A 22,899-nucleotide genomic window follows, 5' to 3' on the forward strand; every position below is an offset into this window, starting at 1 on the left:
AACCCTAAGAAAGTACGTAGCCCAAACCCTAGTCCAAGGCCCTTTAATTGAAAATTTCTTCTTTTTTTTTTTATTTTTTTGGAAAGAATTAGAAAGAATTGAATTTTTTTTTTTTTTTTGAAATATGAAGATTTGTTCATTATCAAAAAGTGAAGAAGATGAAGATGGAGTAAAAGTGATGAAGATTTATTCATGATGATGTTTTTTGAAAAACCTATCCTTTGAATGAGAACAACTTTGGTTGGGAGTTGATGCAGATTACTGGATAAGTCCTTGCTTAATTCCCAATGCCCCTAGTTTGAGGCATATTCCATGCTTAAATTGAAGTTGAGTTCATTTGATGTTGCAACAATTGGGGAACATGAAAGAAGATCACGGTCCGTCATCATTGGTTCCTGCAAAAAGGCTTTCTTTCTCTAGCTTGTTAGAAACCAATTATCCTGAAAACTTGCATACAATATAAATAGGCCAATGCTCTAAGTTTAAACATGCTTAATGCAAAACAAATGAGTTTAGCCTAACATGCACCCAAACAATTTTGTCACATTATTTTGACTTTGTTCTCCAAGGTTGTTTGAGTGAAAGGGATCGAGCCTCTGCAAGGTTGCCTATGTACCTCTGTCACAGAGGATCAGGTCAAGACGTAGTTCAAGAGAACTGGATTTTGAAAAAGATTGATTTTTTTTTTTTTTTTGAAATGAGATTTCTCTTTCTTTCTTCTTCTTCTTTCTTCTTCCTCTTTTTTTTTTTTTTTTTTTTTATTTTTTTAATTATGAACAAGAGGTGATCCTTTGAACAACCATTTTGGCAAATCATAGTGTTTAAGAGTCAAACAAATCTCTTTGATTAGGAAGGATCAAGATCATTAAACTCATGTAATCAAATTTGCCTCTTCCTTTTGAACATCATCAGGTTAAGTCTCCAAAGGCAATCAAGAAATGAAATGTGATAATATTTATGAATCACATTGTTGGGTGCAAACAAGGATAGTGCTCCAAGTTTGGAAGTTCTTTTGAGTCATTTTGTGGATTTGAGAATTTGAGAAATTTTTTCTCGGACATGTCATCCTGCGGGGTTTGACAATTTTAAGCATTTTTCCTTTTTAATTCAAGAGAAAATATTATTAGAGTTTAAGATGCGCCTACAATTAGTAAGACTTTAAGGAGGTCTTATTCATGGGTTGTAATGTAGGCTGGGTTTGGGTTATGAAATGAAAGATATAAAAGGCTCAAAATTCCCTATGATGTTTCCCCCAAGTATTCATTACTCAAAAATCAAGTATTGGTGGAGTTTTCTCATTTCTTCTTTGTTATCTTCTCACTAGTCTTCATTGGTCACTTGTATCAACAATCGTTTTTATGCTCATTCCTTTTGAATCATATCTCTAGACTTTCATCTGGTAAAATTGTTCTCTTTTTAGGTTGCTTCTTCAAGTTTCCAACTTGGTAGGATTTTCCAATTTTTTTTTTCTTTTTTCTTTTCTTCTTCTTCTTTTCTTTGGCCCTAACTTTTGCCTAGACCACCCTTTTGGGTTTTCAGCCTAGCGGTTTTTTTTTTTTTTTTGGCCCTAGCTTTTGCCTAGACCCCTTTTTGGGTTTTTAGCCTAGCGGGCTTCTTTTCTTTTTCTTTTTTTTCTTTTTTTTTTTTGGTCTTTCATCTCTTGATTGAATGAACTTTTGGGGACCTTTTGCCCTCCTTGTATTTCTCAGTTTAATGATTTTTGGTCATTTTGATGCACTCTCTAGACTTCTTTCTTGCCTCAATGCACTTGCACCTTTCTGTGCTTGATGAATCTTTTCCTTTTTTGATGAAATCTCTTTTAGATGAATCTTGTATTCCTCTTGGTATGATGAATTTTAGGCTCTTCAAACTTGATGCACACCTTTTTGTTTTCTCTCACATTGATGGAATTTCATTTCTCTTTCCTTGATTGAGTGAAAACTCCTTTTACTTTGATGATCTCTTATCTTTAGCTTAATGAGTTCTCCACTTGTCTTTCATGTCTTTTAGGAGAGCTTTATCAATTAGCTTCAAAGATACAAGGTCGACTCCTCTTCAACATGAGATTTAAGCATGCATACTTTGAATTTTCCCACCCTAGGTTTAGATTTTAGTGGGTTCATGCAAAAAAAAGGCTAAGTGTTTAAAGGCTCAAATGGGCTAGCAATGGATAATGATCATTCTAGGTATTAAGGAATAATCTTGTTTTACCAAGACGGCCTCCTATCCCTAGTAATGCTTGCTTGTAGGCACAGTGACTCTAGCTCTTTTAATAAATTCATCTTAAAGAAAAAGAACAAATGCTCTAATGTTGTGAAACAAAAGACTTTTGAAAATTGGATCAAGTGCATGGATTCTTGGGATTTTCCAATGGATGGATTCTTTTCGATTGCCTTTTAAGACCATTTCTTCTTATATTCTAAGTCAAGTAGCAAAAGTTTTTACATGGATCAAATGAAATTGACCATTTCTTGGTACAAGTTGATTGCTTAAGCCTTTAAACATTAAGATTTAGAAAATGTTTTGTCAAAGGGATCCTCATGTACCATTTTGAAAAGGAGACTTTTTTTCTTTTTTAACCTTGAAAGAAAAAATTGGGTCTTTTTGAAAAAGTCACTAGGAAGTTCAATGGTCCTAGTTCAAAGAATTTTTTTTTAAATGACGTAAGGGCTCAATGCCCCTAGTCTAAAGACATTTTTCATTTGAAAAATTCTCTTTTTTTTGGGAAAGATTTGGAAATCTTGATTTTTTTTTTATTTTTTTTTTGTTTTAAATATATATACACAAACAAAGCTCATTAGATGCTACATGAAATTTTTGAATTCAAAAAAACATAGAAATAAAACTTTAAGCTTAACCATGATGTTGCAAACCAAATGTGGAGTAAGGCAAAGTTGGGCCACTTGCTTCTTCTTAGTCCATTTAGGATGCTTGAGGCTTGGTGTGCTTGAACCTTGATTATGATGAAATGGCTTGGGCTTGCACTTGAAAGGCTTGAACCATATGATCATTTGGAATTTGCTTGAAATGGCTTGACCTTACACTTGGAAGGCATGTATCTTGTGAGTTTTTAGCCTTTGATGTTGCTCATGTCTATACACCTTTGATAAGCTCAAGTGTTGGGCTTTGACTAATTCAAGAAACAATTTTGGGTTTCTATACCAAGTAGAGTTCAATCATAGCCTTTAGGCTTGAGTTCATTCATAGCATACAAGGTTCAAACAATTATGATGGGCTTAAGCGTTGGACTTGGACTCATCATGGTTCAAACAACGGCCAAGCATATGCATAATGCAATGCAATTAACATGGAACGACCTAAAGGTAGGTTCTATGGGTCTTTACAACATGGGTAGAAGGTAGGTTAAAGGTCCCCACAAGCTAGGACGTCGTACCTCCCAACTTGTGACGCCAGGAGCGCTGCGTTGGTCCGAACGGTACAGTTTGTCCCTATGAACCACCATGGCATAACCATGATGATCCTTGTCGCGGTGCGTGGTAGGTTCACCGCTGGGTATGTGAGTCTCAAGAAGACCACAATCCACGGTTAATACTACCGGGCTTCCGGGCTAGCACACAAATAAAGTAAATTTCATTCAAGCAAATGATGTATGACATGCAAAATAATGACATATTAGACATATTATTTACAAAAAGTAATAAACAAACAATGACATGGTTGGCCACCATAACCTAATTGAAGCTTAGCCCTCAATATCCCCAGTGGAGTCGCCACTGTGAGAGACAGCGCCCCCGGCCCGTTTTTATGATGGGTTGGGCCAAATCCACGTAAATGGGTGGAGTCGTGTTATTGCCTCTCAAAGTGGAGGTTCGACTAGTTATATTTTTCCCTTTAGATTAAGGGTTTTACAATGGAGTCGCCACTTATTTAATTATTGGAAAAATAAGAAAACCATGAATGAAAAATTCCTCATTTTATTAATTTGAAATTGAATTTACATTGATCATAGGAAAATTACATGGTTTTGGTCCTAGATACAATCTAAGATAAAGTACATGGTTTTATTTCCTAGTTACAATCTAAAAATCAAAAATTACATGGATAAGTATTTGATCTACTAACCCTTGATCTAAGCTCGGAGGCTATGTTACAAGATGGGAAGGTGTTAGGCACCCACCTTACCCGGTGAAACCAGTCTTCTAGACTATGGTGGCTAATATTCATATCACATCATCCAATATGTCAATCAATTTGTATGTTGAATTTAATGTGTGTGCATGTGATAAACCCTAATTCAATTTATTAAGCATGACGTTTGGATTAAAAAATGAACTCTAGTGAATGTGTGTGGATAGTGATAACCTAGATTCAAGGATTTGAAGAATTACTAAACAAACATGTTTTTCATATTTTTGATGTGGATTTAAGATTAAATCTAGTGATATGCATGAACATGTGATGAACAACTAAGAACATGTGAAGAACACATAAGAACAATTAAGAACATTCAAACATATTCAAGAGAATTATCATGCTTTAATCTTAAATTCTCATCATGACAATAAAAGCAAACAGTTAGGGAAGGGGATTATACTTTCATGCAAGATCCATGTAATGGAGGAGGAGATTCTTGATGGAGGTCCTAAGGATGGAGGAAAAGAAGAACTAGGAGAGGGAGAGTGAGTCTCACTCAATAGCTTGAGTCTCAGGAAGACCAAGATATGACAAGACTACTCAACTTCACTAGAACTCAAGAGAAGAGAAGAAAGGGGGATTTTTTTTTTGTCTTGGAATGAAGGAGAGGGGGATTTATATAGTAGTGGTGGATGAAATATGAATGGAAGACCATTTAATGAGAGTTGACAAGGAATCATGAACCTAGACCTCATTTTAGCCTTTGGGGAAATCTGGTGCATTAAATGGAAAGATTGGTGGGAGTGAGGAGCAAGCCAAAATTCGATTTTCCCGTAGCTGCTGTCACAGCCTATAGAGCCAACTTTGAAAAATCATATATGTCTCAATTCTGATCGGAATTGTCTCATTCTTCTACTCAAATTGAAGCCCCGGATGTTTAGTTTCTGGGAAAAATAACCTCATTCACAGATTCAAAATATTCTGAGAGATATCAATGAAATGGTAAGCAGAGGTCATTTGTTAGAAAATGGTTTCAGCACAATTAACATTAATAAGTCCCCAAATTAGCTCCCAATTAACATTAAATGGCTCCAATCACTCCCATTTCAGACTTAATTGGCTCTAAATTTACTCTAATTAAAAGATAATTGCACAAATTACTCATTGAATAATTAATGTTTAACTATCTAGTTAATTAGATGTATGCAACTCTACCATAAAATGTAGTCCTAACCAATCAAATTATGACACATCATCGATTTCAAATTGATTATATTTATAACCAATTGAAATCAATTGTTCATAATCACATATAGTCAGACTCAATTTGTAATAGTGTATCTCAACCATTAAAACTTGATTTGATGATAACTTTCAATCTAATGGTCCGATTAGGGCTCATGACCAGTCGATTTGATCGTTACAACATCAAGATCATTTTGGTAAAATGAGATTAAGGATCTAATGACCAGAATCAAGATACATATTTCCAATGTGAAATTACCCTTTTACCCTTCATGTGAGGTTAAATACGGGTTGCAAAATAGGGTGTCAACAGAATGCCCCTCATTACAATAATTTTTTCAAAATATTTCACAAGTCACAATTATTGAGTTAGCAAGTTTTTTTAATAGTAGATAATAGCATGGTTTTAAAAACCGAACCGGGCATAGAACCGTTTTTTTTTTAATTTCTGGTTTAACCCTGGTTTTTCGGTTATTGACCGGTTTTGAGGCTTTTAACCGGACCAAATTGGCACATGGTTCCCGGTTGAACCGGTCGGACCAGCCGGTCCGGTCTAGTTTTTAAAACAGTGGATAATAGGTTCAAATGAGAATATATATGTATAAAAAAATAAAAAAAATAGTTAAAATGCAAATTGCGCCCTTCAAATTTGGTTGAAATTCATTTCAGTTTTTTAATTTTACTTTCCTTCAATAGAATTTTTTTAAGTTTTAAATTTATTCAATTTAATTTCCATTAAAAATATTTTTCTAACATAAAAAAAATAACGGTAAATTCTACAAACCTACCCTGAAGGGAATCTGGGTAACTAATTTAGTTTTCCCAACCATCTAGTTAGTAGTTAAGATTTCAAAACTATATTTTTTACTAGCTAGATGGTTGGGAAAACTATAGTTTTTGGGACTCGATTTTCATGGATTGATCACATCTGATGTGGTATTTTTTCCACGTGGCATCTACCTGGAAATCAAGTCTCTAAAACTCAATTTCTAACCCAAAAATTTTTTAAAAAAAATTTAAGTCTCATGTACAAGCCGAAATACCCAAAAACAAATTTAAGAAATCTCAAACACATCAATCCCAATCCTAAAGACTCAGATCAGAGGGAGAGAAAGAGCTGGGTCATGCGTAGCCTGGGGCTCGTGCGGCCTGGGTCTTGCGTGGCTTGGGTCGCGCACGGTGGTCTGAAGCCGATCTGAAGCCACCCACTCTGATCTCGATCTTCTCTCTCTCTCTCTTTTTTTTTTTCCTCTGGATTCTTCTCTGATGTTCTAGTGGTTCCTATCTGATTTGTTCTTATTTATAATGGTTATAAATCGAGTCTTAAAGACTAGATTTCCATGTAGTCGCCACGTGAAAAAATATGCCACATCGGAAGTAATTAGGGCATAGAAATCGAGTCTTTGATGCTCGATTTATAGGCTAAAATCGAGTCTGTTAGACTCGAGATGCTAGTAAATAATATAGTTTAGGAACCAGAACTACTAACTAAATGGTTGGGAAATTATGGTTAATTACCCATTTCGTCCCTACCCTGAAGTTTGGATTAATACCAATAAAGTCCACATCATTTAAAAAGCGACCATTTTGGTCCTTTTTCCCAAACGGCTTGTAACACCATTATTATTATTATTCTTATTATTTTGGTTCTTTGTTCTTTCCTCTTTGCAGAATCGCCTCCCTCTCTCTCTCTCTCTCTCTCTCTCTCTCTCTCTCTCTCTCTCTCTCTCTGAGTACAGAACCCACAAAGCTAGCGATCACCAACCACCGACCACCAGCAAAACCCACAAAACCATCAACCACCAGCAAAGCAACGACATCAACAAAACCCACAAACCCAGAGCCACCGACCGCCAACAAAATTCACAAACCCATTAGCAATACCGACCACCCCACAACAAACCCAGATCAGAAACACAAACCAAAACCCACAAAAAACCAACACACCCACAAAAAACCAAATTCTCTATCACCAATCCAAACCAAAACCGACCCACTACAAAACCCACCACCACAGCGCCACTGCAAAGAGGAAGAGAGAAGAGAAATTGCAAACCCACCACCACGGCGCCGAATTTGAGCAGAGGAGATTGAAATGTCGCCGGATCTGAGCAGAGGAGAGTGAAACGTTACCGGTCTAAGCGGGTTTTTGAAACTCCTCTCACTCATTACTCACTAAAACTCAAACGCACCGCTCAAAACTTAGGCGTTGATAAACCACCGTGTCAGTGACCGAAACACAAACCCGTAACAATGGTGGCGACGAACATGAAATCGGAGACGATGGCTTTGATGGACGAGGAGCGCCTTGGAGGCTGAGATGAACGCCATCATTGACCGCCTTTGCGGGCTTGGCAGCCTTGGCCTTTCTGGCAATCTCGTCGATTCCGAGGTCTTTTTCTTCTTTATCTTTCAATTTTTTGATTTTTTGAAATTGTGAGTTGTGAGTGATAATATGTACTCAGAGAGAGAGAGAGAGAGAGGCGATTCTGGAGAGAGGAAAGAACAAAGAAAAAAGAAAAAAAAAGAAAAAGTAACAGTGTTACAAACCATTTGGGTAAAAGGACTAAAATGGTCACTTTTTAAATGTTGTGGACTTTATTGGTATTAGTCCAAACCTAAGGGTAGGTTTATGGAATTTACCCAAAAAATAATAATACCGGAGGAGCGCACGGCGGTGTCACATAACGGTAAATGACATAGGAGTAGGACTGTGGGAGAATGCAAAAACGGTGCGTTGCATTTTGCCCATTTATAACGTTGAAGAGTATAGAGGATTTTTTTAGAAAATAACTATAAAATCCAAACAATATCATTAGTTAGGAAAAAACTAATTTGGTTTCTAACAATTCGAGTTCAGAGGAGTCGATTTTTGGGTTATAAAATCGAGTATATTGTACTCAAGTTTCCTGTTTTGCCAGCAGCCAGACTGTCCACGTAGGCAAGAAATCGAGTTCATTGGACTCGTTTTGTAAGGATAGAAACCGAGTTCATTGGACTTGGTTTCTAGGCCAAGAAACCGAGTTCAATGAACTCGATTTTTATTCATATAAATCGAGTTCAATAAACTTGGTTTACAAGAGCAGAAACCGAGTTCATTGGACTCGGTTTTGATTTAAAGGAAACCGAGTCCATTGTACTCGGTTTCCTTTTGGGCACCTGTCAATCATCGCAGCACTCAAAAAAATAGTTCAAGCACACAAAAAAACTTAAAAACACAAAAATAGTTCAGCACATAAAAAAACTTTCAAAACACATAGTTCTCACTCTCATTCCCTCTCACTCAGTCTCTCTCTCTCGTCTCTCTCTCACTCTCACACTCTCATTCCCTCTCACCTCTCGCTCCGTCGCCGTCGCTGCCTCTCCTCTGTCGCCGTCGCTGCCAGCTCCCGTCGCCGTCGCTCTCCCGTCGCTCCGTCTCCACCTCGCTCAGTCTGTCTCCCTCAGTGGTTGGCTCCGACTACCCTCACAAAAAGTAAGGACTCTTTCTTTTTTCTGGGTTTATTGGTAATGGAGGCATGCATTGTACTTGATATTTGGGGGGTGCAGAGTTTGCTGCCATATCTGCTGTGAGGCAAATGATTTGTTCAATTCAAGGAAAATGTAGGATTTTGATTATGGTCATCTAGCTGGCCTTTAATAAAATGTGCTCAATGGATTTTGATTTTGTAGAGCTTTTTTAATAAAATGTGCTCTTGCTAGCTGGCCTATAAAGCAAAATTTATTGTGAAGACTATGATGGTGTTTGCATGTAGAAAGCTAATTTTATGTTTATCTCAGCGTGTAACTTGTTAAGGAAAAAAAGTGTGATCTGAGCATGTAAAACTGTAGCATTTTCGAATTTGAATGCAAATATTGCATATGGGGCTGGTATTTGGACTGAATTATTGAAATAGGAAATCTGGGGAATTGAAATGAAGGGTGTTCTGATGATAAAAGATTCAAAGTCATAAAAGGGGAATGTAGAAGTTAGAAAGAGTTTACCATAATTAATAGAAAATGTTAAGATATGCTACTACTTTCAGATCCAGAAAACCACTGTTTATTTCTTTTTATAAAAGAAGTGCGGAAATATGAAGTATATTCTAGTACCAAAATGCAATTTAATAAGATTTTAAAGACATCTTCATGTCAGGAACAAGCTTGCATATAATTATCACCATAGTCTGTCCAAAATGTTAATAGCATCCACGAGGTATTAACTTAATACAGATTGGGATCATAGAGAAAGTTGATGTGTTCATCATTTTTTAAGGTGTAATTATCGATTAATTCAATTTTGTGGAATTGCATTTATGTAAGGGCCATACCTGCTTTTGTAATTTTTTGATAAGTGACAAAAAATTCAAAATTTCATCACCTTAGTGCATTTATGTAAGGGCCATACATGCATAGGCCCTCACCTCAGTGCTGCTTCTGCTCTGCTCTTAGGTCTCCATTTAGAACTGTTCAAATGATAATAGTAATATAGAATTTTATGCTTGAGAAAGAACTTTTAGACATGATTATTAGGATTCTACAAAATTTCTAATGCATTTCATATGCAATTTAGTTTGTTCTTTTACATTTTGTAACTGCAAATTTCTAAAACTATTTATGTCATATTATATATTTATTTAATCATTTTTTTTTTCAGAATTCATTATAAAGCTTGTTTAGAGATTTTGCAGTGGTAGTTGTTCTTTTGGTTTCTTGAACTCCGTGCTAGGTTGGTATTAGAATTTTAGAACTGCACAATTATTGCTTATCAAAAAAAGAAAAATAACTACACAATTATTGGAAATTTGGGGCTGTTACATGCACTGTGATAATCTCTTGAGACTCTATCTCCAATTTTCATTTCTTGATTTAAGCAACCACTTCAAGACATTTGCCACTGGGTCTATTAACAACTGGGATGCATAAGTGTTTTCTGGATTGAAGTGTGTCTGTGTGTAGTAATTTATAGTAATTTTGGTGATCTGAAACCAAAACTGAAACTTCTCAGTCCATCTTCCATTGAATATGTGATGGGAGAAAAGCATCATAGTTTTAACTATTATGATTTTAATGATTTGTGATTGTTGTTGTTGAACTAGAATTAATAGTAATTTGTTGTTGAAGAAATTAGGCTATATATTGAGATCATTGCCAATTTATCTTCAACATGTGCTTATATTACTCTTGACTCCCTAAACTTCGTGCAGTATGGCTGCTGTTCCTGCTCAGATCCCTGATGAGTTCGGTCCTGGTCCCATTAAGGATTCGGTGTTAAGGTTTCTAAAAGATCATCGATCATGTGCTGTTTAGGAAGGCAAGGTAAAATTAAACCGAACACCTGTTGAATATTCTCTTCTTATCCTTTTACATTATGTTGATTTTTTTTTTCTTTCCATTTCTAAAATTCTAAGTTTGTTAATGGTATTACTAGCTTTGAATGCATAGTCATGCCCATTAGTTAGGTTAAGTTAGATTGGCAGACTATTGCACACCCTTATATAAAGGTTACACCCTTATGGCACATTGCATCTCATCACCATGGTTCTATCATGTGCAGGATTCGGGGGCATTGAAATGCCGTGGTTGTAATGACGAGTTGCAAAAACGATGCCTGATAGTGGTGGATGATCGCGTCCTCGACATTGTCAAGAGAGTTGGATTAGAGGGGCTGTATAGGACCCCATGTAGAGAGATTGATCATAACTTGATAACGGCCTTTGTTGAGCGATGGCAGCCTGAAACCCACACCTTCCACCTGCCACATGGTGAGACAACGATCACATTACAAGATGTGGAGGTTCTTTTTGCCTTCTTCTAATCCCCTAAAAGCCTAAAGAGCTATGGAAATGGACAGCTTTTTCTCTCTTTTTATTTTTAAAGTTTGCTCCTTTTTTCCTAACTTGGAATGTTACAAACAGTAACAACACCAAATATTTGTAACTTTTTCACAAACCATACGTGCTTGTGTTGCACCATCCTTACACATTCATTCATTCATGGTCATGACCATGTGTCTATCACACAGACAGATTCATGTTACAATTTTACTGTTGCAACTTCCTTAAAAGAAAAAAAAAATGGATTTATAAGATTTTGAGCTCAGAACCTTTAGCCAAAAAAGTCTTATACATTCTCTTAAATAAAAAAATAAAAAAACTAATAAAAGGAAAAAATTGCATATCTAGAGTACTCAAATTTTCACATAATAATCACAATATTTGGTACTAAATATTCCCAATAATCACAATATTAATTTTCTTAAAAAAAACTTAGCAAATAATTTAATCACAATATTTACACTAACAAAAAAAAAATTTCCCAATATGTTGTAATTTAATCACAATTATTTACTAAATATTCCCAATAATTAATCATAATATTACTAGTCATTATAGATATTTTTTCTTAAGTAGATTTATGATCTTATATAAATGTGTCCTAATATTAATTTTTTTTTTTAAAAAAAATAGCAAATAATCACAATATACTAACAAATTAATTAATCACAATATTTACACTAACAAATAAGAAAAACAAAACTTTTCCTAATATGTTCTAAATTTTTCTTTAAAAAAAACCTAGCAAATAATCACAATATACTAACAAATAAATTAATCACAATATTTACACTAACAAATAAGAAAAACAAAACTTTTCCTAATATGTTCTAATTTTTTCTTTAAAAAAAAAAACTAGCATATAATCACAATATTGTAAAAACATTACCTAAGAGTGTTGTGTGAGATAAGTATTCTGTGAGTGCAAGTGAGTTTAGGAAAGTTGTTTCATAGAGTTGAGTTTCTGAAGAGAAGAGCTGAGTTTTTGAAGAGTATTAGAGAAGCTGTGAGACCCCACGGTAAGGAGGGACAGGTCCAGCTGGGACCCACGGACACATGGAGGGCTGGGGACTGATGCTGCTGTGGGGGGACTAATATGCCCACATGATGTTATTACTGTGGGGAACTGATGCTACTGTGGGATGAGAGTGATGAGACCAGGAACTGATGGAACGATGCTCCTTGGACTCGTTTTTTATACAAAGAAACCGAGTTCAGAGGACTTGATTTACATGTATAAAAATCGAGTCTAATGAACTCGGTTTCTAGGCTTAGAAACTGAGTCCAACAAACTTGATTTCTCGCCTACGTGGACAATCTGGCCACCTTAGCTGATGGCAAAATAATAAATAACAAACCCAGAAATCGAATCCTCTAAACTCGAATTGCTAGATACCAAATTAGTTTGAAACGTTTCCTAACTAATTATATGGTTTGTTTTGTAGTTATTTTCTAAAAAATCCGGAGTACAGACGGTGCGTTTCACCCTCTCGATGTTGTTACTGTGGGGAACTGATGCTGCTGTGAGATGGGAGTGATGAGACTAGGAACTGATGGAACGATGCTCCTTGGACTCGTTTTTTATACAAAGAAACCGAGTTCAGAGGACTTGATTTACATGTATAAAAATCGAGTCTAATGAACTCGGTTTCTAGGCTTAGATACTGAGTCCAACAAACTTGATTTCTCGCCTAAGTGGACAATCTGGCCACCTCAGCTGATGGCAAAATAATAAATAACAAACCCAGAAATCGAATCCTCTAAACTCGAATTGCTAGATACCAAATTAGTTTGAAACGTTTCCTAACTAATTATATGGTTTGTTTTGTAGTTATTTTCTAAAAAATCCGGAGTACAGACGGTGCGTTTCACCCTCTCTCTCTCTCTCTCTCTCTCTCTCTCTCTCTCCCCTTCCTCTTCTTTCTTCTTTCTCCACCCATCATTTTTATTTCTGAACCAAGAAAATCTCCATTTTATATTTTCCCGCATTTTCTCGGCAACCCAACAAAAAAGGAATTAGACTTGTTTCTAGATCTGGATGGACAAGGTGGTGGAGGCTGTAGAAACGGCGAAGAAGGAATGGGACGAAGCGTATAGTCGGGCCAAAGAGCATATAAAGGCGATTGAAGGGTACGGTAAACATAGGGAGGAACAGAATTCGAATTCGCTTCCGAGATTGAACGGGCTTGCACAGGACGCCTTGGCTTTGCTTTCCTCGCTCCAATTCAGGCTCGATCTTCTCGCGCCACAGTTGCCTACCGATGATCAAGTCCAATCCGCTACAACTCTGCTCGATTCCTGGAAAAACGAATCCCACAAGTACTCAATCCTCTCCCTCTTTCTCTGTGAAATTTCAGATTGTACTCTAGGTTTGGTTGCTGAGAAAATGTAGGAAAGTGAACTGGGTAAGGGATAGAGAGAAAAAGAAAATTTGGACTCTTTTGTTGAATTCTCCTTTTTTTTTTTTAATTATAAATTGAATTGCCTGATAGGAACTGAACTTTGAAGCCAACTAGTTAAAAGCGATTGCATTGATTAGAGGATTATGTTGGAAATGAAATATAGTGAGTTCAACTATAATTAGTATAATTCTCTGTTCTTTTACCATTTTTCAGCAACCAAATACAATGCCCTGTGCTTTATTAGTTTTCTTAGAATTGCTGAAAAAGATGAGAGAGAAAAAAATGTTCAATATTAATGCTTGTGTTTTGTTGTGATTGTTGCTAGTTTGCGACAGAGTTTGAGAAATGCCAATTTACAAGCAAAGGCCAACATGAGGAAAGCTGCTCAGGAAGAGGTAATCAACTCCATGTTTAGATATACTCTCCCCTCAAAATTGAATGACGAAATGTATTTCTAAAACCCCACCTTTGAAGTAACCCATTTTGTGAAAAGCTTGTAAGTTTTTATTTTATTTTGTTTTACACGATGGGTCTTGAGCACGACCTCACTGTCTCCCTAGAACTTATGAGGGGAGGAGGTTCCAGCTGAGTTAGAGCACATTGGCGAGCTCTGAAATAAGGTTTGGTTTAACATAGTTGTGTTAATTGCAGAGAGAGCTATTGCTGGGTGGTGGAGGAGAGTCCACAATTCGCAGACGCAACTTACAGTACGTATGATGCTCTATATATTTGTTCGCAAATTTAATACTGGGATTGTAATTTTGGGCATACTTTATGAACTTCAACAAAGTTCGTCATATTTTTAATGTGGATTAGTTAATGTAGTGTATGATCTACAATTGTCTGTCAGGACAAAGGCTGGAATGACATCTGCTGCTGAAAGCATCACTGATAGCCTTCGGCGTACTCGCCAATTGATGGTTCAGGTTAGTAGCTATAGTTCTTCTTGTCATGTTTTGTAATAGACTAATAGGTGTTTTTGTGGGATGTGCAATTAATTTACTCACTGGATCTTTTTGTGCTTATAGGAGGTGGAAAGAAGTGCAAGCACACTCATGACTGTTGGTACGTCCTTTTAATTCCAACATCTTATATAAATTTAACATTGTTTGATCATAATGATACTGGATTAGATCTGATCTTTTATCCGGGTTGTTTCTTGCATTTTAGGTAATCAGTTTGGGTACTCTTTCTGATTTGATATAAACAAGGTTAAAAAAAATGATATTAAATAGTTAAGGAATCAAAGAATTGTGGTATGATTTTGATATGACTGCATGATTTATCAATGATGTTGAATCTACTTTAACCCAATGATCAATTAGGGAAAAAAGAGTAGAATCTTACAATATATGGGATTCATTTGAAGCCGCAGTAGAAATGTTAATTCATTTTCTATTAGGGTTGCATCACAAAGGAAAGATGCTGGGTTTTTCTTTTGGTATGTGGTTGATTCTCCCTCTTCATTACTCAGTCATATTTCAAGATGAATTACCTAGATTTCTGAAAGAAATTGTTCTTTGGAGCTCTTCTCCTTTATTACTTTAATCAACTATATAATATGTAACCACTGCCTGTTATAGTTGTAAGAAGATTTATGCAGTTTTATTTTTTATTCTTAATCATTTTCCATTCCCTTGTGAAATTTTATTATGGCCATCTTCTTGTGGTTCATCCTGTGTGGGGATGCTAAAATTTTGATCCTCCCAAAAACTTGAATTTAAGTGTGTGTAAGAAGTAAGTGCTTGGCTCATTTTTATCTTGAGTATTATGATTTGTTTTTGGGAAGCCTACACAACTAGTTGGAAGTTGTAGCTCTAACAAGTAAAGCACAATATTTTCCTTTTTCTTTCTTTTGCTTGCTGAAAGAACAATATATATGTTATGTTTGTTATCAAATTACACTCACGGACTTAAGGACAGGAAATTTGGTCTGATGGAATAGAATTGTGGTGCAATTATGCAAAAAAAAAAAAAAAAAAAAGTGGGGTTTGTCCCTTAAATTCATGTATCTGGATAATAATGACTTGGATTTTGGTTTTTAGTTTGGATCTAGTGATGTGGTTATAGTTTCTTCAAAATAGTCATGTAGTTAGGCCTATGGCTGTAACCCCATTTATCCACCTCCAATTTCACAGATTCACCTAGTGATCTATCATGATAAACTGGGACCCTATGCAAAGGTTATAGAATAATCCTCCTATGGTGACCTCCTGGGCATGAGGATAAACTGCTTAGCCCATTAAGGGTGAAAAGCCCCTGTATTAGCCGGTAACTAGTTTTGGTGGGTGGGGTCAGTTGCTCATAGGAGTTTGATTAGCAGTGAGGATTATTTTACAATATGCTCTGTGACTACAACTAATCTAAGTGAAGTTCTCCTATGTCATCTAAAAAAAAAAAAAAGATCCTCCTGAAGTGAATAATGACAAAGAGACAGATTTGTCATCATATAGGCTTCACCATGAGGATGATGCAATTTAGTTTAATATTTTGTTGTATAGTTTTGTGTGATTTGTTTGTTCAATGTTTCCCCTATGATTTATCTTGTTATGCTGTTTTCTTTCTTCTTTTTGGTTAGATGCTCACAAGATGCATATTTATTAGAAATATTTAGCCAAATTTTTATGTGATTGTATTGCTTCCTAGTATATGAATGTAGACCATACTTTGTCAAAAACAAGAAAGAAAAGAACATAAACCGTTTACAAGAACTTGGGACATGACTTTGTTCTGTGTTTGTTTGGTTGGATCTGTAGAGGAATCAACCGGAGTATTAAAGAAGGCTGAAAGTGAATACAAAGGGCAACGCTCGTTGTTGATGCGAACCCGGAACCTACTCTCTACAATGCAACGTCAAGATGTCCTTGATAGGTAAAGAAGAAACTGTATTTTTCTCTGATGACTAATTATCTTCATTTACACGAGTCCATACTGAATCTTTCTCCGAACAGGGTGATACTTGCAGTTGGGTTTTTCTTGTTCTCTTGTGCTGTTCTTTATGTTGTCTCAAAGCGATTTGGGATACTAAAGTTGCAGCAAAAGGTTACTGCTGCCATAAAAGCTGGTATGGTGGGACAAGCCAAGATTGGAGGTGGGGCTTTCACAAATGGCATAAATGACAATGCAGTTCATAGGGTGGATGTTCCTTTAGATAGACCTATGCGTGATGAACTTTAAAGTTCTATTCTTTTTGTCATGATCAAAAGCGTTGTCCTATAAAATGGCTCTCATGCTTTCTTGTGCCCTTATCTTACATGGCTCTAAGGCCATATCTAATGCAATGTGCCATAATTCCCTAATGTTTTTCTTTTTAGAACCCCCACCCACCCCAAAATACTAAATATCATAAAAGTAAATTGCTTCATTTCTCAATGGCCGAAAAGATGAAGAGGCTTGTAACTCCATTGCCACATTCTTGTAATTCCAACGAGAATGTCCAGGTTTAAATCCTCCCTCCTCTATTGGTGTAACTATCAAATTATTTATTTAAAAAAATGCCCAAAAGTTATTTAAGAAGAGAAAGGAAAAGTAAAGTTGGCTTCAATCTTATTTTTGTATGGTCAGTTATCAAGAGACTGCCTGTTGCAAATATATACAATCTTCTTGCATTGGATGTAGAGAAAAATCATGCATATGGTTCACTTCATAGCTAAAGGAAAGCAATGAGAGAAATCCATTTCAGTCAATCTAACAGTCAGCTGATTCCTTGAACTCAAAGCAGTCAAGCTTTTCTATTAAACATCAACTGAATAGAGCCAATTGACTGCCATACAGAGAACTTGAAGAAGTGCGAGCGACTCTGAATAGATTTGAGTGCTTACGCCAGGAGCCAGAAATTCCTGTGGGTTTTTGTATTGAGAAGAAAGCCTGCATTTTGGCCCTTTTTCTGCACTGCAACACAGGTGCACTTGCTATTCTCGATCAGGTACTCTGCCGTGTCTACCACTTTTGTTCCTCTAAGAGGCCGCTTATGTCTGTTGGTACACAAAGAGATGCAATAAATGATTAGGAAATAAATTGTGTTCACAGTCTAAAATTTTGTAGAACTTGTTAAGAAAAAAAAATATAAACAAGAATTAATTTGTGTAAGTTAAGAACTACAAATTGTTTCTTGAAACCAAAATGAGCTTTCCGAGGACTAGGGAACAACTTTTCTGTTTGCTAGGTTGGAAACCATGTTTGGTTTCAAAATGCAATTGGTTTAGAGGCGCAATAAAATTCATAACAAATTTCACAACTCTCTAAAGTAACTAGTTGATAATGGTAGATAATAAAGTAGTTTCAGTGGTGGGTCTATATGAGAATTAATAATAACTTGTTAAAACAATTGTTGTGAAAATTGTTGTGTCTTTAGCATTACTCTTCAAAATAGTTTTGTGAAATTCACGTGCAATGGGTGCTCGCTCTTTTTCTTTCATAAAATTCGAATGAATAGATAGCAGGAAATGGAGTTAGTTTAAGAGGTGTACGGTGGAAGTAAACAATTTTTCTATCATACCATTTTTTTGTTTTATATTATTATGTATAACTGTTGAAGCATGTCTCTCAATCAGAGAGGAAAGTACTGGTTATCCTAAAATTCATTAGCAAGTAACATACATTCTTTAATCATTAATGGTTTATAATAATCTTTGCTTTATATATGGTAGGAAAATTGTGCCTAGCTTTTATTTTTAAGATAATGATACTCTCACATTTACATTTTAACATCTACTTTCATATTTTAAATGTGGATATTTCCTTTTCTCCATATCAAATGTGTACATCAACACATTAATTGTGGTTTTTAATTGTAAAATGAGTGTAAGATGATATTTTACATGACATTTATCCAATTACAAAAAGAAAAAGAAAGTTAATCCATGTAGAAAACTATTTTCGTTTCTTGTTATTCAAATTCTGAACCATGTAATATTATTAGAACATCTTTTCTCTTTCTTTCTTTTTGATAGGAAATATTAGAATAACTTGAATTTCTATCCACCATACATATTGTAACGTGAAATTAAAACTAAAAGATATGTTACTCTAAAAACTCACCCTAATATTGCTGTTGAAAGACTCCGGCGCTGCCCTATAACTATGACATCGATCCCAAGTTGGTGGCTTTGGAAAAGAATAGTATTTGCCTTGTCCTTGCCTTCCATTTCCACCCTCTCTACACGGACTCTAACTTTAGGATGAGCAACCTTACATGCACTCTTCATTTCTTCAAGAAAATCCACATCCACAGGTACAGCTCCACATGATCCACCTCCTTCCGAGGATCCCATGTTTGAGGATGAAGAAGATGATGAGGATGATGAGCCTACACTAGGCCTTTTAAGAAACGTAGAGAATGTGTATTTCCATGATGGGTTTTGATTCTCAACGTGAAGAAGAATCAATTCATCTTGCTCAAACAATACATGTGAAAGAGCATATTGCAATGCAACTACAGACTCACGGTTTGGCTCTGCCACCACCATTACCTTCCGCAACGCCGGAGGGTTGCCGGTACCGTTCCCACTACCACCACCTTGCATGGGGGCCGTGCATGGCCCTCCTCCAGTACTGTTGATATTATTGATCATCGACCGAATTATTAACAAACACTACACAAAGGCTTTGGAAGGAGCTAGGAAGTGTGTAATAATATAATAAGCGGTAAGTCATGATTTTCTATGTGTTTATCGAGATGGACAACTATTAACAAATTTTAATTAGCTTACATCATGTGAATAACGATCTGGTTCTGCTTCGTTTCCATGCTAAATTTGGATGTGTTTGTTTTCGAAACTTCAACCTCGAGACCCGGTCAAGCTCTAACACAAAAAACCAATTTACTACCCAAAAAAAAAAAAAAAAAGGAGACCGTAAAAATTACAGTTACAATGAAAGTGATTTTTTTTGGTTGATAATTTCAAAAAATAATAAATAAATGTCTAAATGAGTTCTTCAATAAAATAAAATGTCAAGTCTACTACTACTAATTAATTTTACACTACAAAACATCTACAAACTTATATGATAATAAATGTGATTGGTGATGACTTAAAAGTTAGAGAAATGCTATATATACAATATTTTTATAACAAATCTTAAGTACTAGGTTATTATTAGTTGTTATGAGTTGAGAAAAAAAATCATTTTAGTTGTGAATTCAAATTAAAACTAATAACAACTTACTATCTATAATTTATTGTGAAAGTATTGTAGAAGTCGGATTTTTCTAAAACTAACGTAGTAAAATTTGTAATCTCCTAATACACTAAACAATAAAAGGCATTTTTTTTTTATTTGTGTCTAATCAATGATCGCTTCCTTAATTTCAAACCAATATAATCTCGTTTACCATGTAAACTAAAGAGTTTTAAATTAAAATAAAGCATTGGATTAAGTTTCCCTAGAGTTCTTAAGGAGATTTTATTTTATTTATTTATTTATATATAATTATGAAGGTAATACCATCCCATAGAGTTTCTATAATTTTTAATCTTAGTAATCAATTTGAAAATAAGCATACTGGATTTTATCACGGGGTCAACATTTAATTAAATATTGACTATCATCATTGTGGCATCTATTTAAGGGAAAATGTTGCTGTACACACAAGCCATTTTACACAGTTTGTGTAAGAAATTCTAGACTTTACTTTAATAGTTATCTTCCATTTACTAGCTGTGCTATGCCTATGTGCTTTGGAAAAAACATCTGAAAAGCATGCTGATAGCCTGATCAGACGCTTCTTTAAACGAGTTTCGCTTTGAACAAAATATTTTAGATTTTAGGATTTGGAAGTTGTAGGGGTTGTTGGGTATATCAGTTGGGAATCCGCTTATTTTGTTGAAACTGAAAATTGTTTGCTGAAAGTACGGTAAATAAATGTAGAAGTTAGCTGAAATAGTACAGTACTAAGACCTATGAATAGTACTAAAAAGTGTAGTGAGACCCATAAATAATAGTAAAAATAAGCTGAATACTAAAATAAGTTGGCTTTTTAATTTTTGCCAAACACACACATAATTTTAAACACATATTTTCAGTTTTTAAATAACATTATACGCATTTTTATACACTTTTTCATCCACACATATTTCTAAAAAAATTAAAAATTGTTGTTTAAACACACATACTAAACGGGCCCTTAAGCTTTAAGAGCACCTAAATGCGCTTTTAACAACATTGGTATGTAACACATAAATCTAGAGCTTGTTTGGTTATGTTGTTTAAACAACACAACACGTGTTTCTATAACACCTTTTCATTTACACATACTTTCATAACACTTAAACAATATTACTAGAATAATATTACCAAATGGGCCTTAATCACTCTAAATATATTTACTCTCAAATGCATAGGTCATCTCCAAACTAACCTCCAAAACCTGATTCAAATCAACTAATATAAATTATCATAAATATATGAGTCATGTTAACAGATGCCCTTAAGGCAATTATTAATAAATCATAATAGAAAATTTTTGACATTACTTTTATGAAAAATATAAAAACCTGTTAATAACATTTATATTAGTTACAACTTAAAAGTGTATTGACAATTCCTACCATTTTCTAGAAGTACCATGTTTCATGTAACTTTTTCTGCAAAAATTATTTTCCTTACGTAGCATGCAATATATAATTATACAGTGATACATACTAAATATGAATATATATTAATATCCAGCAAGCATCATATTTTCTGGATTGCCATATCAATTAAGCATCATATTCTCCTGCATTTTTTCAGCTTCGGGAAAGGTAAATTTGACTCAAAACCAATCCAAGAAAATTAAATTACTGGTCAATTATGCGAGATCCATGCCCGACCAAAATATGCCCAAATGAGTCCCTTCTAGAGATTATCTTCCATTTGATTACTTCACATGAATCACGATACAATCGCTCAATAACATTAACATCGTACCTACTAACCATTCCCTGTCAAAATTTCTCTAATTTGATCATGATACTCCCAACCACCCAAAATGGCCCAATATTCCAAATTATATATTTAAATATAATTGCATGTGACCTACATGTAATGAATATATAATGCCTAAATATGTTACCAATGGTCTATTTGGATACTGCTTATTACTGAAAATTAAAAACAGGTCCCGTGAACAGTGCACGGGACCCATTAAAAAATCATAATTTTGCTGAAAACACTTTTCTCTTCCTACACTGTAGCCATGGGTCCCACATTCGAAAATGTGAAACGCTCTTCTCAAAAAAAAAAAAAAAAAAAAAAAAAAAAAGGTGAAATGCAAACACAAGTGCTTTTCAGCACTATCCAAACATACACTAAATGCCTTATATTTCAACTAGTTTTTCAACAGATACATCTACGGTTCAATCCATCATTCCTTAACTATCGAATTATTTAAAATTATAATAATGCATATATTATATAATAATAAATAATGTCCATGAGCACTATTGATCGCTGAGATTAAAAGTTAAAAAATTTACTTAATCTCAAATCAAAACTTTTAACATTTTTTATTATTTTACCATCTCAACTTTTTTCTCTCACAATATTATGGTGTGATAATTAGGATATGTGCGCAAACGATCATGCCCACTTCTTACCTAATGTGATCTAAGATAATATTTTGAGTTTTTAATATCTTTAAATTGTTTGAATATTAATAATTGCAATAAAAATTGAAAGACAAAATGTTTGATAAAACTTTTTACAATTTTGAATGATTGATATTATCTAGTTTATGTTAAAATTAATAATAACGATTAGCTTGAGGTACATAGCACTCTTTTTTCTTGTCTGGTATAATAATAATGAAACATTAAGAAATAGAGAAACCAAATACAGAGGAACGTTCATTCTCTCATCCTTGAGCTCTCAGAAGTCAGAACAGAAGAAGAGATGGAGGAGAGATGAAGACACACACCCACGTGAACCATGGGAGAAATTATAGAGTCTTCTGTTGGATCACGTCACTTGTCCACCATTCCACTAAAAAACTTTCGCTTGTTTAAAATTGCTAAATCAGTACGTAATTAATTTTTGTTTAAAAAAATTTTCTAATCAACAATTTTAAACAGGTGGAAGTTTTTTAGTGGAATGGTGGACCACGTTACTTATCCACCATGTGGACTTTATAATTTCTCGAACCATGTAGCTCGGTCTTTTGTAATTTGATAATATAGATTTTTTTTTTTTTTTGAAATTTTATATTGTAGAATGTTTCTATATTCAATTGTAGCATTATTGAATTGAGATTGTCTTGCCCACTCAATGATGGTCTATTCTCTGTCTCTTCTTTCTTCTTTCTTTTTATTTAGGACATGGTAAGTGGAGATGATAATAAAGTCTAGTTGAAAACGCCAAAA

The 22,899-nt window shown here is 34.7% G+C and overlaps 2 protein-coding genes across 2 annotated transcripts; one reads left to right on the plus strand and one right to left on the minus strand.

Annotated features, from left to right (window-relative positions):
* Positions 1-13,049: 13,049 nt before the first annotated feature.
* On the plus strand, positions 13,050-16,962 carry LOC115993536. Its single transcript, XM_031117477.1, has 7 exons — positions 13,050-13,475; positions 13,884-13,953; positions 14,210-14,265; positions 14,409-14,484; positions 14,587-14,623; positions 16,315-16,429; positions 16,510-16,962. The coding sequence occupies exons 1-7, from the start codon at positions 13,195-13,197 to the stop codon at positions 16,733-16,735; spliced, it is 861 nt and encodes a 286-aa protein (XP_030973337.1). The 5' UTR covers positions 13,050-13,194; the 3' UTR covers positions 16,736-16,962.
* Positions 16,963-17,059: 97 nt separating this feature from the next.
* LOC115993537 lies at positions 17,060-19,143 on the minus strand. Its single transcript, XM_031117478.1, has 2 exons — positions 18,599-19,143; positions 17,060-17,532 (listed from the first exon to the last, which is right to left on the minus strand). The coding sequence occupies exons 1-2, from the start codon at positions 19,129-19,131 to the stop codon at positions 17,376-17,378; spliced, it is 690 nt and encodes a 229-aa protein (XP_030973338.1). The 5' UTR covers positions 19,132-19,143; the 3' UTR covers positions 17,060-17,375.
* Between the last annotated feature and the right edge of the window lie 3,756 nt (positions 19,144-22,899).

This window comes from Quercus lobata, chromosome 6 (assembly GCF_001633185.2).
Source record: "Quercus lobata isolate SW786 chromosome 6, ValleyOak3.0 Primary Assembly, whole genome shotgun sequence".
Classification (NCBI taxonomy): domain Eukaryota; kingdom Viridiplantae; phylum Streptophyta; class Magnoliopsida; order Fagales; family Fagaceae; genus Quercus; species Quercus lobata.

Coding starts and splice junctions, on each gene's coding strand:
- LOC115993536 (XM_031117477.1), top strand. CDS start 13,195: ATGGACAAGGTGGTGGAGGCTGTAGAAACGGCGAAGAAGGAATGGGAC. Junction 13,954..14,209: donor GGAAAGCTGCTCAGGAAGAG/GTAATCAACTCC, acceptor TGTTAATTGCAG/AGAGAGCTATTGCTGGGTGG. Junction 14,266..14,408: donor ATTCGCAGACGCAACTTACA/GTACGTATGATG, acceptor ATTGTCTGTCAG/GACAAAGGCTGGAATGACAT.
- LOC115993537 (XM_031117478.1), bottom strand. CDS start 19,131: ATGATCAATAATATCAACAGTACTGGAGGAGGGCCATGCACGGCCCCC. Junction 17,533..18,598: donor CTTTCAACAGCAATATTAGG/GTGAGTTTTTAG, acceptor GTGTACCAACAG/ACATAAGCGGCCTCTTAGAG.